At 48.1% G+C, this 22,035-nt stretch overlaps 1 protein-coding gene across 16 annotated transcripts in view; it reads left to right on the forward strand.

Annotated features, from left to right (window-relative positions):
- Window positions 1–22,035, forward strand: part of WDR27 (WD repeat domain 27) — a 158,757-nt gene that overhangs the window by 28,897 nt on the left and 107,825 nt on the right. The window contains exons 6-7 of one of the 16 annotated variants that reach the window (XM_059940817.1): window positions 14,197–14,285; window positions 15,343–15,654. The exons of the other annotated variants lie outside the window; for them this stretch is intronic. Coding sequence (XP_059796800.1) covers window positions 14,197–14,285; window positions 15,343–15,546 — 293 coding nt within the window. The 3' untranslated portion in view covers window positions 15,547–15,654. Of the gene's footprint in view, window positions 1–14,196; window positions 14,286–15,342; window positions 15,655–22,035 lie in introns of those variants that run through there. 16 annotated transcript variants of the gene reach the window in all.

Consider the following 22,035-nt stretch of genomic DNA (forward strand, 5'->3'; position numbering starts at 1 on the left):
CTCAGTAGTTGTGGCGCACGGGCTTAGTTGCTCCGCGGCATGTGGGATCTTCCCGGACCAGGGCTCGAACCCGTGTCCCCTGCATTGGCAGGCGGATTCTTAAGCACTGTGCCACCGGGGAAGTCCCTGCATGTACATTTGTAAAGCACACTGACGTTTCCTTACCCAGCTACGGTGCCAGCATATCAACACCGACAGGGAGTCTCTGGCGTCTTGTATTAGCCAGGCCATATGCTAACTTATTCCCGTCTCGAAAATGTTTTCTCATTGTTTCATTCTGAGCAGCATCCAAACAAATCTACATGTTGCTTTTTACGCAAGAAATAATTTTACAGTTAACTTCTATTTTAAGATGGTAGATTTCATTATATTCCACTTACTTCCATTGTAAGAATCATTGACAATGTTTTCTTTTATTCCCTTCAGTAACCAAACCAAAGTCGCCATCAGTAATCAGTCTTGTTAAGTCTCACATCGATCTGGTTAAAGACGAGTGAAGCGCCAGATCACTCCCTCCCTCCCCCGAGTCTCTCTCTCTCTGTCTCCCATCTCTCCCGGCCTCTCTGGTGCCCACTTCTGGTCCCTGCAGCTCCGGACACGGGCCCTCCCCACTCCCCTCCCAGGCTTCTCCTCGGGCAGGTCTTGCTGCCGCGTGGGCCATGCCAGCAGCCCCAGATCCTCGCCTTCAGGACAGACATCCTTCCTGAGCTGCAGCCGGAGCTGTGTGTTCGCCCTCAGCCGCGTCTCAGTTCCCGTCACTGGTGTCCCCATGCCCCCTTCTCCCCTGAGCCTCCCTGTCTGACCCTCTCCTGGCTCGGTGACGGCCTGTGGTCCATCTCGCGGGAAAGCTAGGACGGTCGTCCCTGCCCCCCTTTTCTTCCTTATCACCTGCATCTGGCTGATCAGTAGGTCCTACAAAGTTGTCTTCTTTACTGTGCACCTCACACGTTTCCCCGTTTTTGCCTCTCAGCCATAGTCTCAGCGAAGGCTCTCATCACGTCATGTCTCGAGGTGCGTTGTCATGCCGTGTCCCGCGACGCCACACCCATCAAATATCACGTCACATTATGTCACATCGCGTCATGTGTGGAATATCACATCACATGGCGCACAGACCCATTTACTCAGCAGGTTGTCGAGGGCTGTTCCACGTGCTGGGCACCGTGCTAGAGCTCAGGATACTGTTGAAGCAGCGGGACGGACAGATCCCCGCCGACCCTTGGAGCCTACAGTCCGGGGCAGGGGTGGACGTGTTGTCACGAGCCATGCCGGCCGGCCGTACGGGCTCTCCCCCCAGGACTTGACAGAGGCCCTAGTGCGGGTGTGATGGGTTCAAGGACGTGGAAGCCTGAGAGAGGTGGGTTGAGCCGAGCTCCCCCGGGGCTGGAGCCTGGTCTCCTGCAGGGGTGAGTGTGAGAGTGGAGGTGCCCTGTGGGGGTGTCCTGGGGGGGCCGCTCAGTGCCCCGTCCACTCCTGCACTTCAGCTCACGCTCCCTTATCATCATTGCTCCTTTTTAAGAAGATTAAAAAATTTTTATGTACAATTTTATTTTTCTTCTGTGGGAGGGTCAGTCTGAACACCTAATGCAGGTATTGCAAGGGAAATGGGAGTCACTCCACTCTCAATAGCAGCTCCCACAGAGAATTTTAAATTCCTATGTGGTCGTTAGAAAGTCTTTACTAGAAAGTCTTTACTAGGTTAGAAAGTCTTTACTGTAATATGATCTTATACTTTATTGATATGCTTAAAAGTCTGTTTTTCATATTCTTTTAAAAAACATTTTCTGTTCGTTTATTTCTTGTTTCTTTTTTTCATTTTTTAAAATTGAAGTATAGTTTTTTTTGCATTTTATTTTTTTATACAGCAGGTTCTTATTAGTTATCTATTTTATACATATTAGTGTATATATGTCAATCCCAATCTTCTAATTCATCACAGCACCACCACCTCCAAAACTGAAGTATAGTTGCTTTTTACAGTATTGTGTTAGTTTCAGTTGTACAGCAAAGTAATTCGGTTATATATATGTATGTATACATTTATATTCTTTTTTTAAAAATTCTTTTCCATTATAGTTTATTATAAGATGTTGAATATAGTTTCCTGTGCTATACAGTAAATTGTTGTTGTATATCTACTTTATATATGGTAGTGAGCAGCTCTTTGCTTGTTTCTTGTGTGTATTTTTTATTGTGGTAAAATACAAATAGCATAAAATTTAGCATTTTAACCATATTTAAGTGTACAGTTCATTGACATTAAGCAACTTCATATTGTTGGGCAACGTAAAAAGTCTTTTTGAATCATTTTCTTATATAATACCAAAAATAATTTTATGTTATGTATAGATTTCTTATTTGGGAAAACTTGTGACTAACAAATATTAAGTAAAATTGCTAATAGTTAGAATAATACTAGGTTGTTCAGACAATATTCCAAAATTCTAAACATGTTTTCACTCGGAGAAAATTACCAGCAGGGTGAACTCTGTTAAATGTGATGCTGTCTGTCTTTTATGCCTAAGAAGGTTAGCTTGTTTTGTCAGCCACGCTGATGACCTTGTTCCCAAGTGTAATCTGATAGCGTACCTGTATATGGAAAGCTGTTATGAAATGAGACACGTGATTTGCTTTCTTTTTTTTTTTTACCAAATTCATTTGTTTCTTTAGCTTTTGTTCTTAGATATGTTTTACTTAGATCACCCCTTAAAATGGAATTTAAGAATTTTTTAAAATTTTATTTATTTACTTATTTTTTTATTGAAGTCTAGTTGATTTACAATGTTGTGCCTATCTCTGCTGTACAGCAGAGTGACTTAGTTATGCGCATATATACATTCTTTTTTTAATATTCTTTTCCATTATGGTTTATCCCAGGAGATTGGATGTAGTTACCTGTGGTATACAGTAGGACCTTGTTGTTTATCCATTCTAAATGTAATAGTTTTTATCTACCAACCCCAAACTCCAACTCCATCCCTCTCCCCCCTCCCTCTTGGCGACCACAAGTCTGTTCTCTATGTCTGTGAGTCTATTTCTGTTTTGTATATAAGTTCATTTGTGTCATTTTTTTAGATTCCAAATATGAGTGATATCATATGGTATTTGTCTTTCTCTGTCTGACTTATTTCACTTAGTATGATAATCTCTAGTTGCATCCATGTTGCTGCAGATGGCATCATTTCATTCTTTTTTATGGCTGAGTAGTATTCCATTGTGTACATATACCACACCTTCTTCATCCATTCGTCTGTCGATGGACATATAGGTTACTTCCATGTCTTGGCTATTGTGGATAGTGTTGCTGTGAACATAGGGGTGCATGTATCTTCTTGAATTATAGTTTTGTCTGGGTTTTTTTTTTTTGTTGGCTGTGTGGTGAGACTTGTGGGATCTTAGTTCACTAACCAGGGACTGAACCCGGGTCCCGGCAGTGAAAGCGCCGAGTCCTCACCACTGGACCCCCAGGGAAGTCCCTACTGGCGTGTGTCACCTTACTCCAGATGACTGTGCTTGCTGTGCTGCGCTTCGCAACTAAATGATGCTTAGAGTTTAGAGCACAACCATACTAAGAACAATTGTGTAAACAGTAAGATTTATTACAGAGGTTATAATTTCTCTATCCAGGGAGTGGTGAAATTTTAAAGCATTGACTTTTTATGACAGTTTTATGTGTTGTTTAGAAACTATTCATATGAAAAATTAAAGAAGATTACTGATTTATGTCATGCTATAATCTGAAAATTTGCATCCCTCTACCTACAAAATCTGAATAGAAATAGTGAAAAAATTATATGTGATGAAGAACATCATATATTTTAATGCTTCAAGCATTTGTTAAAACAATATGCAGTTATATATTTATGAACTTTATTCTAATAGTTTTAAGACTTTCTCATAATCAAGTACACTAATGTGTCTCTAACTTTATTGTCTTATCCTGAAATTATTTTCCTGTTGGCCTTATTTTTCTCGGAAGAGGTTTATCCCCCTCACTGGATGCTGAGCTGGAGAGAGGTTTCCTGGTCCCCTCTGGGTGCATCTTTATTTCCAGTCCCTCCCAAGGGCCTCTGGGATCCCAGCTCCCTACTAGGTGCCTCCACACCCAGTGGGTTCACTGGATTTTTGATGGGAATGTGTCTCTGTGTATCAGGTTTGAAACAGAACTGAATTTCTTTGTTTTTTAAGAAAAAGAGAACTATTTTTAGAATTACTCAACGTTATGTAATTATCCATTTTCTAAAGCTATTTTATAATATTGTACAGAATATTCATATTGAATACCAAGTATTAAGTGTATGTAGAAATAAATAATTCTGGCAGAATTTTATTTTGTCTGAAAGCATCTTTGAGATTTGTCAGTATCTGTGGTGAGTTCATGAGGTACCAGTTCTGATCAATCAGCAGGGCTGTGGGAAACTTACAGTATGTTAGAAACAGGGTAAGAAGTTTCCTTGCCGTTAAAAGGCACTGATACAATTATGTCTTAGTGGCTTGTCTTTCTTGTCATTCTGTCGTGATAAACAAAAGCACGAAAGAGAAATCTGAGTTGGTTTAAGAGAATCGCCTCCCTGTTTATGCCTGTCACTGGTCCACAGAGTGACACGCTCCACGCTGCTGGTTTCTAGGGTCCCGTGGACAGAACTCCGCAGACCGCGTTCCCTGTGGCCTATTGCATCCCCACGTGGGCCGCCTCTTCCAGGTGACACCCCTCTGGCCAGCACTGTGAGGAGGGCTGACATTTTAGTCCTTGAGTATTTGAAATACACAGTAGTAAACATGCTGCAATCCAGTATCATTTAAGGAAGGAGAAACACGTTTTTGTTGTTTTTTTTGTGCTTTTAGTGGCCTTGATTTACCCTTTTTGCTGGTATTGTTGGTTTGGCATCAGGTGTGAAACCTCTCCAATCCATAGGTTGTAAACTCATTCCACTTGTGTGAAATTGGCTGTTTTTAAGGAACTGTGTTCTTGTCCCTAATGAAATGGCGGTGTTAAAGATTTGCTCCTTCTTTAAACGCGTTTTTATGCAGCTGCTCGGATCGTCGTAAAGGACCACCCGCTGGTTCTCCACAGTAAAGTCCGGTCATCGGGCTCCACGGCTGCCCCGCGGTGAGTGGACCGGCCCGGAGACAGACCAGGGGCCTCGGGGTGCGGGTGCGGGTGTGGACAGAGGCGGACCCGTGGATCCCAGCCTGCTGCCATCGCAGAAGTGGCAGCAGCAAGCACTTACTGAGTGCTTACTGTGTACGCGGCCTCAAGTCAGCCTGTGGTGCTGGACTGATGATGGTGAGAGTGACAGTCTAGGGGGGTGAGGGGAAGGCTGGCGACCGAGGTCTGGCTGCACCGCCCTGGGAGCACAGCCCTGCCCTGACCCCCCCCAGCATTAAAATGCAGTGCGTTCGAAACTCGCAGCTCTGTTTGAGCTGGGCTGGGTGGGCCCCAGAGGCGAGGAAATAGGGAACAGGAATTCAGGTGCAACAGAGCCTTGAAGTCCCCTGGTTCTGCAGGACCCCTACGTTTCGCAGAGGCAGATTTGGCTTTTCCGTATGAAATGCAGACACGCCGCCACTCTCCTCCCACCCCAAATCTTGCCCCTTTATCTGTTCTTAACACAGCGACCAGACAGCCTTCTTACTGGGAAGCCCCAGGGGGCCTCCCCCTCGGAACACAAGTCGGGGCCTTTGGGAGGCCCCACCCGTCCCCGAAGACCTCCCCTCTCCTGTGCTCCCCTCCTGGCCCGCTGTGGCCAGCCCGGCCCCCGGCCTGCCCTGCTCAGGGCCCTGCGCTCCCTGGTGTGCTTCCCTGAGGCTCACGGGGCCGTGCTCGGCAGGGGGACCAGGCCGTCGTCCCGGCTGCTCTTTACAAAAGTTTACATCCTCCGTTCCCCTCACCCGCACGGGCTCCCCCATAGCCCTTTCCTGCCTCACTCCTTTTCTCCGGCCCAACCACTGGCTGGCATGGTTTCGCTTGTTATCTGCTCTGTAAACTCCTGGGCCTGGGACAGCGCCTGGCACCTGCCGTTTTCTGGTTTCTCTGACCCCGTAAGACGGTGCCTGGTGGGCGGTTGACATCCAGCTTGCGGGGTGAGTTCTGGGCGAGGCGGGGAGGGGGATGTGTGGCCGTCTCCTCCATAAGCTCCAAGGGAGCCTGGAGGAGGGCTGCACATAGAGGCTTATTCACAGGCAAAGAGAAGCTGCAAAATAGCCACCAACTGTCCCCTGGAGGCCTGGTCTTCTGGTTCCTCAATGGGTTGAGCCCTTCCTCCCCCAGGTGGAGTGGGGCACTCAGGGCCGGGCACTCTTGGCCTCGTGGCAGCACTCTGATGTCAAGTGCATCAGAATGCCTTTAATTCCTTTCTGGGACCTCAGCAATTTTCTCGGTGAACTTTGGAAGAAGTCGGGAGGCAGTTTTCATCCAGGCAGCTTCACTCTGAGCTCTTCTTTTCAGAAGTAAACATCATTTCTGGTCCCTAGATTTGCTTACAGGTGAGAACATGCCTTTGCTCCCAACCCAGGGTCTGTTGTGCACCAGCACCCCCTCACCCTAACCTCCGTGAGTGCTTGACCAGCCGGCCATCTGTGCAGAGCAGATCCCTAAAGCTTACGGTTATTTGTAACTGTGCTGACTTCCTTCTGTTTTTCATATAATTCTAGCCAAATAATTTTTTTGAATAATTTTAGGAAATTAGATATGTAGTGTTATCAGTCAACTGAATATTTTTGTGATACTCAACATGCTTGCTTACGGAGTGTTTAATTAAAAAGTGGGCCCTCAAGTTTGAATGTTGGGGGATCTATAACTCATTTCTCCCTTGTTTTAGGGAACTGTTCAAATGGAACGGCTTAGCCGAGTATGCCTCTTAAAGAGGCGCTGAGTGGGCGGCCTGGGCTCAGACCCGGGTCCTGGGCATGACCCTCGGCTCCCAGCCCTCAGGCTTCTCGCTGTAGAAGAAGTCGGGCCACGACGTGAGGCACCCGGTGGGCCCTCGGTGCCCGGTGATGGGGAAACACTGTTGTTACCTGTTTCAGGTTTCCTCACTAGCTGAGAAAACGAGCATCAGGTTAACTGGAGAGTCTACCTTTTATGTGCCGCAAGTGTGGCTCCTCTGGTTATGATTTATAAGGAGTGCCTCTCACGTGTTTAAGCAGGAGATGGACGGCTGCTGGCCTGTGGCTTAGCCAGCCATTTGTCCCTGGTCTTCAGTGACGATCAGGGACACCTGCTGTTTTTTCAGGTAAAATGTAGAATTTTAGTTCATGTGGATTTATGAGTGGGTCTTGTTACCAAACCAGGTCCGTTTGCCAGACACTGAGATGCCATGGGTTTATTCATGACAAGACGGGAGAGCACATCTCAGATTCGCTCCTCAAGGGTGGGGACTGAAGCCCCCGTAACCATGGGACCCGTACGTCAGAGGCGTTGTCTATAGAGGTGGCTAGGGAGTCAAAGATAAGGCGAGCTTGGTCGGGATGCGTTACCAGTGAGGGTCCTGACCAGCTCTTCCCTCACCTGCTGTTCTGTAGGACGAGCTCAAGGGTTTCTGTTGGTCACCCATTTCTGTTAACCCTGTGGGCATGGTTTCAGGACAGGCTTTTAAATCCTATGGGGCATGGTTTCGGCCTCATTATGGTCCTGTTATTAGTTGCTAAGTGCAACTCTTGTTCCCTTCAAGACGGGGACAGACTAGAACCATGGCTTGGACTGGGGAATGAAATGATTTAACAAACCAGATTCCACTGAGCTCCGCTAGACCAAGAAGGGTGAGTGTAATTCATGAGACCAGAACTGCGGGCATATTTGTGGCAGGGGCCCCGAGGTTTTGGGGGAGTGAAGTCGTCTTACAGACAGAACAGAAACATGGTTTGGAAGTTAGTACGTTTGTAAATAAACATTTTTATGAACGGAACAAGGCAAAGAACTTTTTTAAGCAAGCAGGTTTGAGATGAGGGCAATGATGTTAAAATTACGCCGCTTTGGCTTTGTAACCAGGACCTGTAGGTTCCTGGCCCTAAACCTTGAGATCTCGCCCCTCTTCGTGAGACTCCTGATGCTGCTTGCTTCAAAACTTACACTTAGTAGGTATTTTAACAACAGCTGAAAAAACAAAAAATCTTTCACTAGTCCGTGTGTTCTTGTGAATTATAGAGGAGGAACCAGGGGTCACGGGCCCTGGCCGGTGAGGAGGCCAAACCCGGCAGTGGATGAGAGCACGCCCCGGCCTCTCTCCGGGTTCCCGGCCTCGGCTCTTCCCAGAGTCTGCAGCCGGCTCCGGACAGAGTGAAGGAGCGGCCCTTCCCAAGGGCAGACCAGGGCCCGGGGGGCGTGCTTCTTGCAGCGTCTCTTTTCCTCACCCACCCAGCCTCCAGCCCACGTAATTCCAGGACGTCCCGTGGCTCCGCCGGGCTCAGTGCCTGTGTCGTGAGTACGCTCTTAAGGCCCCTCGTGCGCGTACACCGGGCAGCCCCCATGATGGGTGTCCACGGTGATTGCGTTGGTTGTGGACGTCTCTCTGTGGATTTTATTGTTGGCAAAAGGGCTTCTGCTGAATTAAGAAAATGCAGTGGATAGTCCAGCTCGTATTTTAAAAATGTGCTCTATTTCCATTTGGGGGAAAAGAGTCATCATTACCCACCTTTCCTGTTATTAGCACAGCATTTTACCCCATGCGGGTAGTTGGTTAATGGGCATACAGTTCAGCTTTGAAAATAGGATTGGTCTCTCACAAGCACTGAAATTGAAACTGTGATTAAAAACCTTCCAACAAACAAAGGCCCAGGACCAGATGGCTTCACAGGTGAATTCTATCAAACATATAGAGAAGAGCTAACACCTATCCTTCCCAAACTCTTCCAAAATATTGCAGAGGGAGGAACACTCCCAAACTCATTCTACGAGGCCACCATCACCCTGATACCAAAACCAGACAAAGATGTCACAAAGAAAGAAAACTACAGGCCAATATCACTGATGAACATAGATGCAAAAATCCTCAACAAAATACTCGCAAACAGAATCCAACAGCACATTAAAAGGATCATACACCATGATCAAGTGGGGTTTATCCCAGGAATGCAAGGATTCTTCAATATACGCAAATCAATCAATGTGATACACCATATTAACAAATTGAAGGAGAAAAACTATATGATCATCTCAATAGATGCAGAGAAAGCTTTCGACAAAATTCAACACCCATTTATGATAAAAGCCCTGCAGAAAGTAGGCATAGAGGGAACTTTCCTCAACATAATAAAGGCCATATATGACAAACCCATAGCCAACATTGTCCTCAGTGGTGAAAAACTGAAACCATTTCCACTAAGATCAGGAACAAGACAAGGTTGCCCACTCTCACCACTATTATTCAACATAGTTTTGGAAGTGTTAGCCACAGCAATCAGAGAAGACAAAGAAATAAAAGGAATCCAAATCGGAAAAGAAGAAGTAAAGCTGTCACTGTTTGCAGATGACATGATACTATACATAGAGAATCCTAAAGATGCTACCAGAAAACTCCTAGAGCTAATCAATGAATTTGGTAAAGTAGCAGGATACAAAATTAATGCACAGAAATCTCTTGCATTTCTATACACTAATGACGAAAAATCTGAAAGTGAAATTAAGAAAACACTCCCGTTTACCATTGCAACAAAAAGAATAAGATATCTAGGAATAAACCTACCTAAGGAGACAAAAGACCTGTATGCAGAAAATTATAAGACACTGATGAAAGAAATTAAAGATGATACAAATAGATGGAGAGATATACCATGTTCCTGGATTGGAAGAATCAACATTGTGAAAATGACTCTACTACCCAAAGCAATCTACAGATTCAATGCAATCCCTATCAAACTACCACTGGCATTTTTCACAGAACTAGAACAAAAAATTTCACAATTTGTATGGAAACACAAAAGACCCCGAATAGCCAAAGCAATCTTGAGAACGAAAAATGGAGCTGGGGGAATCAGGCTCCCTGACTTCAGACTATACTACAAAGCTTCAGTAATCAAGACAGTTTGGTACTGGCACAAAAACAGAAATATTGATCAATGGAACAGGATAGAAAGCCCAGAGATAAACCCACACACATATGGTCACCTTATCTTTGATAAAGGAGGCAAGCATATACAGTGGAGAAAAGACAGCCTCTTCAATAAGTGGTGCTGGGAAAACTGGACAGGTACATGTAAAAGTATGAAATTAGAACACTCCCTGACACCATGCACAAAAATAAACTCCAAATGGATTAAAGACCTAAGTGTAAGGCCAGACACTATCAAACTCTTAGAGGAAAACATAGGCAGAACACTCTATGACATACATCACAGCAAGATTCTTTTTGACCCAGCTCCCAGAGAAATGGAAATAAGAACACAAATAAACAAATGGGACCTAATGAAACTTAAAAGCTTTTGCACAGCAAAGGAAACCATAAACAAGACCAAAAGACAACCCTTAGAATGGGAGAAAATATTTGCAAATGAAGCAACTGACAAAGGATTAATCTCCAAGATTTACAAGCAGCTCATGCAGCTCAATAACAAAAAAACGAACAACCCAATCCAAAAATGGGCAGAAGACCTAAATAGACATTTCTCCAAAGAAGATATACAGATGGCCTACAGACACATGAAAGAATGCTCAACATCATTAATCATTAGAGAAATGCAAATCAAAACTACAATGAGATATCATCTCACACCGGTCAGAATGGCCATCATCAAAAAATCTACAAACAATAAATGCTGGAGAGGATGTGGAGGAAAGGGAACACTCTTGCACTGTTGGTGGGAATGTAAATTGATACAGCCACTATGGAGAACAGTATGGAGGTTCCTTAAAAAACTACAAATAGAACTACCATACGACCCAGCAATCCCACTACTGGGCATATACCCTGAGAAAACCATAGGTCAAAAAGTGTCATGTACCACAATGTTCATTGCAGCTCTATTTACAATAGCCAGGACCTGGAAGCAACCTAAATGTCCATCGACAGATGAATGGATAAAGAAGATGTGGCACATATATACAATGGAATATTACTCAGCCATAAAAAGAAATGAAATGGAGGTATTTGTAATGAGGTGGATGGAGTTAGAGTCTGTCATACAGAGTGAAGTAAGTCAGAAAGAGAAAAACAAATACAGTATGCTAACACATATATACGGAATCTAAGGAAAAAAAAAAAAAAAAAAAGGCCATGAAGAACCTAGTGGCAAGACGGGAATAAAGACACAGACCTACTAGAGAATGGACTTGAGGATATGGGGAGGGGGTGGGGTGAGATGTGACAGGGTAAGAGATTGTCATGGACATATATACACTACCAAATGTAAAATAGATAGCTAGTGGGAAGCAGCCGCATAGCACAGGGAGATCAGCTCGGTGCTTTGTGACCACCTAGAGGGGTGGGATGGGGAGGGTGGGAGGGAGGGAGATGCAAGAGGGAAGAGAAATGGGAACATATTGTATATGTATAACTGATTCACTTTGTTATAAAGCAGAAGCTAACACACTATTGTAAGGCAATTATACTTCAATAAAGATGTTTAAAAAAAAAAAAAAAAAAAAGAAAATAGGATTGGTCTCTCAGCGCTCACCTGGAAGGCAGGAAAATGGGTTTTTGTTTCCATCATCGTCTAAGAGAAATAAGAAAAGTGTATTCTGGATATTTTGATTGTGGTCAGTATTAGGTGCTAAATTAAAATTCCCTCCTGGAGGACCTGACCTCTGAGAGCACAGGCAGGTGGTGTGTCCCGTGTGAAAACCACGGATCACAATGATATTTAATTTACTAACGGGGTCTGTGATTATGCTGTAGGCTTAGAACGTTTCCCACCACACGCAGCTGTCCGGCCCGGGGACGTGGAGAGCCCAGCTCCATGCCTCCTCTTAGCCTGCGCCTGGCGCCGGGCAGACGCGGGGAAGGCTGGGTGGGTCTGAACGCGTCCCTGGGCGGCCCACCCCGTCTCATGTCGGGCTGACGGCAAGGGGTGTAAAGCCAGATCCTGGGGTCAGTCACTTCGGAAGATTAAAGTAATTAAAATTTCATTAAGTATTATGGAATTGTATGAAAACGAATTCTTATAAAAGGATGCAGCTGAGCTGAGAACTCTTGCTTCTGGGTCTTGAGCCCTTCGTCTGTCTGGGCGCTGCTGAGTTGGCCCCCTTCCCGCGGCCCTTCCTGTTGGTGGGGACCTCGCGCCCCGTCCCTGTCCGCCCACCGTCCGTCCTGCCCCTCGCTCGGGCGGGAGCGTCCTCCCTGGGGGAGAGAGGACTGCGGGCCTGGGTTCTGTGTCCTGCGCACTCTGTTTCTAGAGCGAGTCCCCGCCCACACCCGGCACATCGGTCTTCGGAGGCGAGAGAAGACGTGTGTGCCACGTGGACACAGAGGAAAGCGCGTCCTGGCTGGGGTCCCTGGGGTCCCGGCGCTCACCCCGAGGCCACGCGTCTGCACAGGCCTCCGGCTCCGCGCTTCGTGTGCCCAGGCGGAGCTTAGAGGAGAAGGTCCCGTTGGGGTCCCGTTGTTGTCACCGGGAGTTGGGGGTCTTTCCTGAGGCGCCGGGCAGGCTCCTTGCGGGGTCTGCTCCGCGGCGCCCCTGCCTGCTTTGGGTACCGCAGCCGCGCCGTCGGGAGCCGGGGATGCTAGTCAGTGGTGGGAGGGCTCGGAGGACGAGAGGAGGGTGTCCCGCCCCGCCGTGGATGGCGGGGGCCCCGCTGAATCCACCGCGCGTGGCCCGCGGCCTCTCGCCGCCTGGGGCGGTGGCGGTGGTGCGAGCGCCCTCGTTTGACGTGCGAGGAAAGGCCGCTCAGCGCGACGGGGGCGCGTCTGGAGGCCCGAAGGGACGGTGTGGGGCCCTCGGCGCCCAGGCGGGGCCCGCAGCGCCGTCTCTGCGCGGGGGGCGCGGGGGCGCGGCGTCCTGAGGAAGCGCCGAGGTGCCGCCCCTTCTCCGGCCTCGGTGCTTCGGCGAAGCTCCCGGAAACTTACACCAGAGGGCAGCAAAGCCATTTCGGATATTCTGCTGCTCGGTAAATTTCAGCGCTCAGTTTTCTCGAGGTCATGCCACAGAGCTGCAATGCGCCCTTGTACGTCTTTCCCGGTGTTTCCGTTTCTTCCTGTTATTTTTCTGACAGGTGTGATGTGGGGATGTTGCAACTCACTGTCTAATCTCTAAATTACCGTCTGTAATTCACACGCCGAGCCCACGTGAGCACAGGCTGCTGGTGGTGAGCCCCTTGCGACGGCGAGGATGTCTCCTAGCCCTGCGATTTCAGTCACGAAGTGTCAGACTCGGGCGATCTGAGGCCTTGGGTGGCCCGGGATCACGGCGCCCAGGACGCGGGGCCGGAGCCCTTCCCAGCGCGTGGCAGCGGCTCGGAAGCGCAGCTTTGCTGCAGCACCGGGAGCATCGCTGGTTCTCTGGCGCGTGTGTCTCCCCGTCGCCCGCCTGCCCGCGGGCACCCACCGGAGTCCAGTGGGCAGCCCAGCCCTGCCCTCGTTCCGTTTCGCACCACTTCTCGCAGGTCCGCAGTGTTCATTCCCCAGAGTCCAAGAGCCCACCTCCAAGAAGCCTCTGGCCGCACGGCGCACGGGCTCCTCAGCGCGGCAGGCGGTGGCAGCGTCTGCGGGTGACTTAAGGGTGCCCCTCCCCGCCGCCGCTGCGAAGGCCTTTCGAGGTGGTCGCTAGGGCGGGACGGGCCGGGGCCCAGACAGAAGCCACAGCGCTTCCCGCCGCTTCATCAGGACGGAGCTGACGGGCCGGGCAGCCCAGCGCTGGGCCCGACGGGGCGCGGGTCCCCTCGTCTGGACGGCCGTCGCGCCGGCCAGCTGCATGACCTGGGCGGTACTGCCGTTCCCTTCCTGAGCAGACGCTTCTTTTCCTGGCACAGGAGGGGATGGATGCAGCAAGCGATAACCGGGCCGTTCTCTGCAAGTTTAGTTGTTCTGATGCTGTAGTCGCTGGTCAAGCCGACGGGTCACGTCACAGCTCAACACCTTCTTCAGAAACCATATTTAGCCTTTAGATAAAGTAAAGTAAAATCCACCTCCTTGGGCGTTGGTTCCCCTGGGCTGCTTGGCTCGGAAATGCCTCTGGCTTCCAGCGTTGCTTCTTCCTGGACGAGGTGCGGTTCTGGTGTTTTGGATGAAGGTACTAGGCCCTTCCTTCCTGCTCTGTCCCCCTCAGGTCACGACGGAGCAGTGAGCCCTGTCCGCTTCCTGGGACGGACGCTGAAGGTGTGGTCGGTCCGCAGGACAGAGCTGGCACCGCGTCTGGTAACGGTGACCCCGGGGAGACTGTCGGGCTGTCAGCTGTCCGAGCAGAGCTTCTCCAGGGTCCCCGTCTCCCACCCTAACCAGGAGGCCGGGCAGCTGGGCAGCACAGTGACACTGGTCGATGATGGTTCAGGACTTTCTTCTGCGTGTGCGTGCGTGTGCGTGCGTGTGTGCACATACGTGACATGCATGCACGCACAGCACACAAGTACATACATGTGTGCACATACACACGTGCGCACAGTTAAATAGGCCTTTCGTTTGTGTGGCCTAAAAATCACAGAGTGATTAATACTAAAACACTGGAATAATTTAAATATAAGTTCAATGTGATTTTATAGTACAGGTGAAAATATGCCCAAGGGATACTATGTGGAGGAAGTACCTTCTGGGGAAAAAAAATGCCTTGTTTCAGTGAACTTATAGGAGATCATCTGGCAATAGAATGGGAAAGGGGGGCAGGAAGACGACAGGAAAAGAGGTGATGACAGGAGACGCGGCTTCGATTCATCAGATTATGTGCTGGCAAAAAGCAGATTTTCAGGAAAGCTGTTAGCATTTATTTTCTATGAGTCTTGTTGTAAAAAGGGACTGAATCCTGGGGAAACTAATCAGGAAGGGAAAGTTGGTTAGTTCCCAGGCCTCTGCAGGGCGAGGCGCTCGGCAGCAGTGAAGAGAGAGGGAAATTGTTTTAGGCCCTTAGTCCTGTCAACTTCTACCCCGTGACATGGGCTGTGCAGTGAGGCAGCAGACACCTGACGACTATGTTTTAAAACAGGTTTAGAATTTTGGCTTGAATATGTTTACTGCCCAGTTATTTTAGAGTTTTTAAAAGGCCAGAATTCAAAACACTCATTACAGTAAAATTTTAATCATGTAACATCTTTTAGAAAGTCAGGAAGAAGAACCAGAAACTAAGCTGGTTCTAACAAAGTACATTCTATACATTTAGAATAAATAGATGTTTGGTGTTAAGATGAAAGGATTTCATATTTAGAGCAGTAGAGTTTTTATTGACATTTATTTTGTTAGTAATGATTACTGATTTTCATTGCAGGGCAAAGACACATTTCCTAAGCCTGTACAGTCTGTGCAGTTTTATTACATAGACGCGTTTATTTTGTCGTCCTCGGCCTTGAGTTTCAGCTGCTTGAGCATCACATCGACACCAGCAAAGGCGCCGTATGAAGGCAGTCGCCTCCTCTCAGGCCTGTCCTCTCTGGACTTGGGGCGCCGCATTTCAACAAGGAGTTATGTGTAAATAAAGTGTTTACATTTACAAACGCCATCCAAAATGTGATAATAGCCTCCAGTTACCAGAAATCCCCCTTCTCCACACGTGGAGCTTCCCTGTAGGGCCATCCCTGGGCTTGGGGTGATCTTGCCAGTGGCTGGGGCTCAAGAAAGGGGGTCATCACCCTGGTTCAGCAACATGTTTAACTCATTTCGTATGTAGAACCATTACTGTGTATAATAAGTTGAAATTACGGAATATTTCATATATATCCACAGATGTACGTGTGTGTGGGCTACTAAACACCTGCCTGGCCACACCTGACCTTGGCAAATATTAATGCTTTACTGTCTTTGTTTTCAAAACTTTTTGAGGAAACGAAACCTTGCAGAGAAGATTGGAGGCCTCCCCTCCGAGCCCCGTTCCCCGCTTTCCTCTTCCCGAGACCAGCGTGCTCGCTTCCCGTCCCTGCTCTGTCTTTGCTGCACATCCAGGTGTCCTTGTGGTTTGATGGAGGGGTCGCGTGTGACGCGCCTTTCGTGCTTATGACCGCGCTTGCGAGCGTGGCTGCTGTCCGTGGGTTTACCTGCTGGGACGTGTCAGGCGACAGGAACGCGCCACAGCTCTTCCCGGTTCCCTGGTGACGGACGCCTGGCTTGTTTCCGCCTTCGCCTTGTTCCAGTGGTTCTGCCCTGGGTCTCCTTCCTGATCACGTCTGGCGGCGGGCCTGTGGGGGGCGCTTGGGCATCTCCAGACTCGCCTTCTCCAGCTGCTCCACACCCATCGGGGGTGGGCTCGCCCTTCCCTGGAAGGCTGTGTCCGGGGTCTCTCCTGTCCTACGTTCTGCAGGGTTGGGGTCCACCAGCCGACTTCCTTCCTGTTACCGACTAGCCGCTCACCGTGTTCACACCAGTGGCGTTTCCTGGCGGGGGGAGGCTCAGTGATTCCACCCGGAGCTGCCCACCACCCCCTGCTGTGTGGGTCTGTCCCACTGCTTCTCACTCTACAGAGCAAGGTGGCTGCTGTAGCTCCAGGCATCGTGTCCGTGTTTCTCACAGCAGGATGGAGGGGAGACCTGGTTGGGCCTGCAGGCCTGGGACCCCCAGGAGCACACTGGGTGTCAGGGTGGCACTGGTCTTAGGGATGTCTGGGTTTGTATGTAAACATCAGACTGTGGCGAGTCACGCCAGCTGTTTGCCTCTTACCCTCCCCCTTCTCTCACTTCGGGCCTGACTCGTGGTGGGCACACAGCATGGTGGGCCACGCGCACTGAGGACGCCTCGGCCCTGGCGCAGGTGTGGGGTTGGGCTGGGAACGCCTGCGCCCTAACCCACCGCCGGCAGGGGTGTCTGCACACCCCTTGGTCACGTGACTCTTCTTCCGAGACCCTTTCCTGGGCTGTTCTGTCCAGGTTGAATGACTGCTCTCGGCCTCCTTAGCCGTCCTGCTGGCTCCGGGCAGGCTCGCAGCAGGAGGCACAGGGGTTTATGGAATCTCTGCAGTCATCAAGCTTCATTCCCAAACTGCCCCCGCGACTTGGCCCGTCTTGTCCCTTGAGTCTGCGTGTGGCCCTTTCTCCGGGGACTGGGGACTGGTTCCCTGAGTCACCCTCCCTGGGCCTGAGACCGAGGCCCTGCATTCTGTGTCACCCCTCTGGGGGCCCACTCTGTGCCTGGCCCTGCCTGTCACGGCCCCAGACCCCCGCCTGGCATTTACCTCCCTGTGGACGGGATGGGCTGATGGCCTGCTTCATCCTCACCTCAACTGCCCGAGAGGTTCGGACACGGAGCCCCCGACTTTGGCCGATCGCCCACCTGTACCTGCGTGTGCTCTGTCCTCGCCCCCCCGGGCCATGATCACGTCCTGGGGTTGCTAGTGGGTTCCTTTCCTTTATGGAATATTGTTATGAGGTTAAGATCATATGTTTATTAAGCCAATGCTAACTACTTACGTTACCCTTTAGAAAATATTAAAAACTTACGTTTAAATGGAAATAAAGATAACTTATAACCCACTGGATGTCTCCTTAAGTATACAAAATTATTTTAGAATTAGGAGAAAGATTTGTTTTCTCATAGATAGGGATGAATTCCACTTAGCTATATATTAAACTAATATTTTTTTCATGAAGTTTTACTAAAGGAAAAACTAGAGTTACCCAAAGAATAATTTAGGTACTCGACTTGCTTATTCTTTTAGTGTTAGTAAAATATGATTATTAAGTGGCATGAAAACTTTTTTTTTTTATTTTCAAGTTTTTTAAAGGTAGAATCTTTAGCTGTAGTGAAAGGGAAACAAAATGATGGATCATATTTCATTCTCTTCCAGGTATAAACAGAAGAGCAGATGCACACCTGTTTTCAGTCTCCGCATGACAGATGCAGCAGCAGATTACTAGCTTACCAGCAGCGAATGATTTTTATTCCTGTACCCTTTCTCCTGCTGTCCTCCCGTCACACCCTTACCATTGCCCTTCCAGCAAAAGCAAGTGCTGAGGGTCCAAGCTCCAGGCTTGGGCTGAGCGCCGGGAACTCGGGGAGCTCTTAGTCCTTTGTGTAATGGCTTCATCTCAGTAGTGAAAAGAGCCTCAAAGGAAAAATAAAACTGGAGGCAGTAGAGCATATGACATATAGCAGGGTGATATAAGCTGATGCTTCTGGTCTATTAAATAACATAGTAATTTAGTACATTTAAAAAGTAAACTGCTACACTTAGTATGTGCATCCTGTGATGAATTGAACAGTTTACCCCATGTCATGTGGAAGATGGCAAAAATTATAGCAGTTGCTGTTGAATAGGAAATTGATTCCAAAACTTTAAGTTTTGAGCTTTTGTGGCTAACATCATGATTTTAAATTAAAGAGCACTGGTTTTAATTTATTTAGAAGCAAAGCTCTGAGCTTCAGAAACTCATTTTATACACTTTTAATTTATTCAAAGGTCTAAGTCAAATTCTTTTGAAAAGTGTTATACTTGAAATTTCAGAAGGACTGATACAAGGTGTTACAGGTTCTAGCATATTTTGGTTGGAAATGTGACATTTTTATGCTAGAACCTTTTGCTAAAAGAAAACCCCAAACCAACCAAATAAAAAACACCTAGCAGAAATGTGTCATTCTGATTATTCTGGCCTTTAGTGAGGATTTCTGCATATTTTGGTGTTAGCATTGGGTTTATTATTGAATCTAGTACTCTTTCTACTCTATACTTTTCTGCCACATATACTTTTTTTAAAAATTTATTTTACTTTATTTATTTATTTTTGGCTGTGTTGGGTCTTCGTTGCTGTGGGCGGGCTTTCTCTAGTTGTGGTGAGCGGGAGCTACTCTTTGTTGCCGTGTGTGGGCCTCTCACTGCAGTGGCTTCTCTTGTTGTGGAGCGTGGGCTCTAGGCACGCGGGCTTCAGTAGTTGTGGCTCGCGGGCTCAGTAGTTGTGGCACGTGGGCTCAGTAGTTGTGGCTCGCGGGCTCTAGAGCACAGGCTCAGTAGTTGTAGCACACGGGCTTCATTGTTCCGCGGCATGTGGGATCTTCCCGGACCAGGGCTCGAACCCGTGTCCCCTGCATTGGCAGGCGGGTTCTTAACCACTGCACCATCAGGGAAGCCCTCCCGCATATACTTTTTAAGACAGTGCTCTGGGCTAAACATTGAAGGTTGGGTCGTTGGTACATTGTCCCTCCTGTGCCACATTGATGACGTTTACCCACCACGTGCTGTGTCGAGGGCTTGTCCTTCACGTGTGCAGCCTGTGCCTGGGGTCTCTCCCACCCACAGCCTCGCCGTCTAACCTCTGGCTCAGACCTGTCTTCCAGCTCAGTACCTATGTGCCGGACGGCCGTTCCACCTCTGATTTGCGGTGTCTGACATCTGCAGCCTCACTTACCTCTAAGTAGACTCTTGGTCTCCCACCTGGAAATCCATACCGCCCGGGTCTCCCCACCGTCTGAGCAGTGCGCCCACTGGCTCCGGCCAGTTGCCTGGGATCAGCTAGGGGAGGGGCTGTGGTCAGGCCTCTCCTGTGGGGCCTCAGAATCGTACCTAATCATCCATCTGTGCGTCTCTGGTTGGAAGGAGTTCCCAGCCGAGTCACGAGCCTCGTGGTCGCTGCTGGGTCGCTCCAGGACCCTGGAGGTTTCGACCTCAGTGCGGCGGCAGTGCCGCCATCACAGCGGGAGCCCATTCTCGTCCCGTCCACCAAATTTGTCAAAGTAAAGCGAGTGAGTTTTTGACAGTGCACAGCCTTTGTCAACATTGTTTAAAGTGTTTAGCAGATGCAAAGGTACGATGCAATCAGTTTGCTGCCAGGTTCAACGGTAGTTTTTACTGGGCATGAAATTCTTCGAAGCCTTGACGTTTGACGTTAGAAGACATTTTAATTCTGTATCGACTGTTAATGTTTACACTTTTGTCTTTGATTAGTTTATGGGCCCAGTTTTTGATTTTACTGGTAATCCATGTTCACTTAAAACGTGGTGGAGCGTTTGGGTGTTTCAAGCGCTAGGTGCACTGGGTGACAGCCGTGGAGATTCTGCAGGAATGCGAAGCAGCCTTTGTGAATCCTCAGGTTCTCTCTGTAGGATGTAGCTAGTCTGTCTCGACAGAGGACGTGTTTAAAAATACTCACAGCTGAGGGTTCAAAATCGGGGAGTTGAGGAGGTGGCCACTTCAATGAATTCATTGCCTCACAGTTTAGTTCAAAAGACACTTTGTTACCCAAAAGAACAACTAAGAGACTTGTGAACAAAACTTTTGCTTGTAGGACTACAGCTACAATTTTGATGTTTGATATATTTGGAATGGCTTTCTAAATTAAGGGTTTAATGTATAATGCCTCCTGAAATCTGCATTATGATTCAAGGGTATCCTCTTTATTTCAGTGAAGTCTTACCATATTGCTTAAAAGGACTCTCTTATCCACAGTTTCAGTATGTTATTCCAGGTTTACTTTAAGTTTCTGTGTAATAGGGGAGGCACGGTCTGATAATCTGTGAGCTTTTGTAACTGGTGTGCATGGGGACAGAACACAGATTCTGGACCGCGGGCCTGAACTCTCTCGAACGGACTTTGTTCCAGCGTCCTTCTCAGTGAGTGGGAGCTGGACGCGCTGGACCCAGAGTCAGGCTGTGTCGGGGTGCAGCGGGGGACCCCCGATTTGGGGGGCAGGCCTGGGGCTCCACGTCCGTGTCCTGGGAGCTCAGTCTGGATGGCTCCTGCGCATGGCCCAGAGGCAGAGCTTCGGGACGTGGGCCGGGCAAGCGGCCGGGGAGGCCGCCTGGGACGAGGGGCCCCCTCTACTGGGGCCAAGCGCCCTCTCCTCACTGTGGGCACCTGCTCTTGGATGAGAGCCCTGAAGGCCCAGGTAGGATCCTAGCTTGACGTTGCCCCACGTTTTACCCTTGGGGGCTAATTGATTAGGACGTTTTCAATGATGATAGGAGGGGATTTTCCTGGTTTGTGTAATGCTATCCGCTATCCGCTTGCTGAGAGCTGTGGAAGTAAAGAGTATTTTTCTGCATCTTCCTTCTTTTGAACAGGATCTTACTGCATAAAGAACAGAACAAAAATATTTTAAACCCTGTACAGTAGGTCCCCCGATGAATGAAGGCATCCCTTTGAAGAATTTTGTGACTTCATGAGGCTACTAAAATAGCAGACTTCAGAACTGGAGTGCGTGTTGTTAGTGGCTGTGTGTCGTGACACCCCTGTTCTCCTGGCGTGTCTTCTGGGAGGGCTGTGATGGGAAGGGTGTGTCTTTTATGGCGGGAATGGGGTTTGTGTTTGGGAACCGTGATCTTATGCTGCTCATTTCAGAGTAAGATCTGCCAAGATCGGCTTTCAGATTGATTATTAGACCTTATGTATTTCTGGGCTTTTAAATGAATTTGATAATTGAGTCATGTATTTAAAATGATTGTTAGCCTAATACCCACCTAATTTCTTAGTTGTTGTGTTTTTCTAAAAAATTAAAGTGCAACTCAGTGAGCTATTGGCAGGCTGTTCTTGGCGCAGAATCTTAAAGGGCAGAGGCGTTCACCTCCAGACGCGGGTCCTTGTGCCCCCGGGATGGCTGTCCACCCCTGGAATCTGCTGACCTGAGTCACAACTGACTGTTACCAACAGAAAGCAAAGGATACAGTCCCTTACAGGAAATGAGATGTACGTGCTGAGGGCAATGGGTTTCTTGAACAGACCAGTCTGCACACAGACTCTAGGGGTTACAGTTTGACGAATAGCATTTAGAATGTTTAATGTACTATTCTCAAAATGCAGTATGTAAAATTTATCTTAAAGATACATATTTCTAACATCCAAGCGTCTCTCTTGAAATGTTACATAGGTTGTATATTTGATCAGTTTTTGCAGAGTTTCTTAGAGTCTTTAGTTAATATAATGCAGTAAGAATTGACTGAATTTACCAGATATTTCCATTCTTCAGTTAAAATGTTTCAGTCATGAAGATAAATATGAATCTCACGTGTGATGTTCCTTTAATGCTGTAAGTGTTACATTTAAAAC

Source organism: Balaenoptera ricei, chromosome 12 (assembly GCF_028023285.1).
Source record: "Balaenoptera ricei isolate mBalRic1 chromosome 12, mBalRic1.hap2, whole genome shotgun sequence".
In the NCBI taxonomy this organism is placed as follows: Eukaryota; Metazoa; Chordata; class Mammalia; order Artiodactyla; family Balaenopteridae; genus Balaenoptera; species Balaenoptera ricei.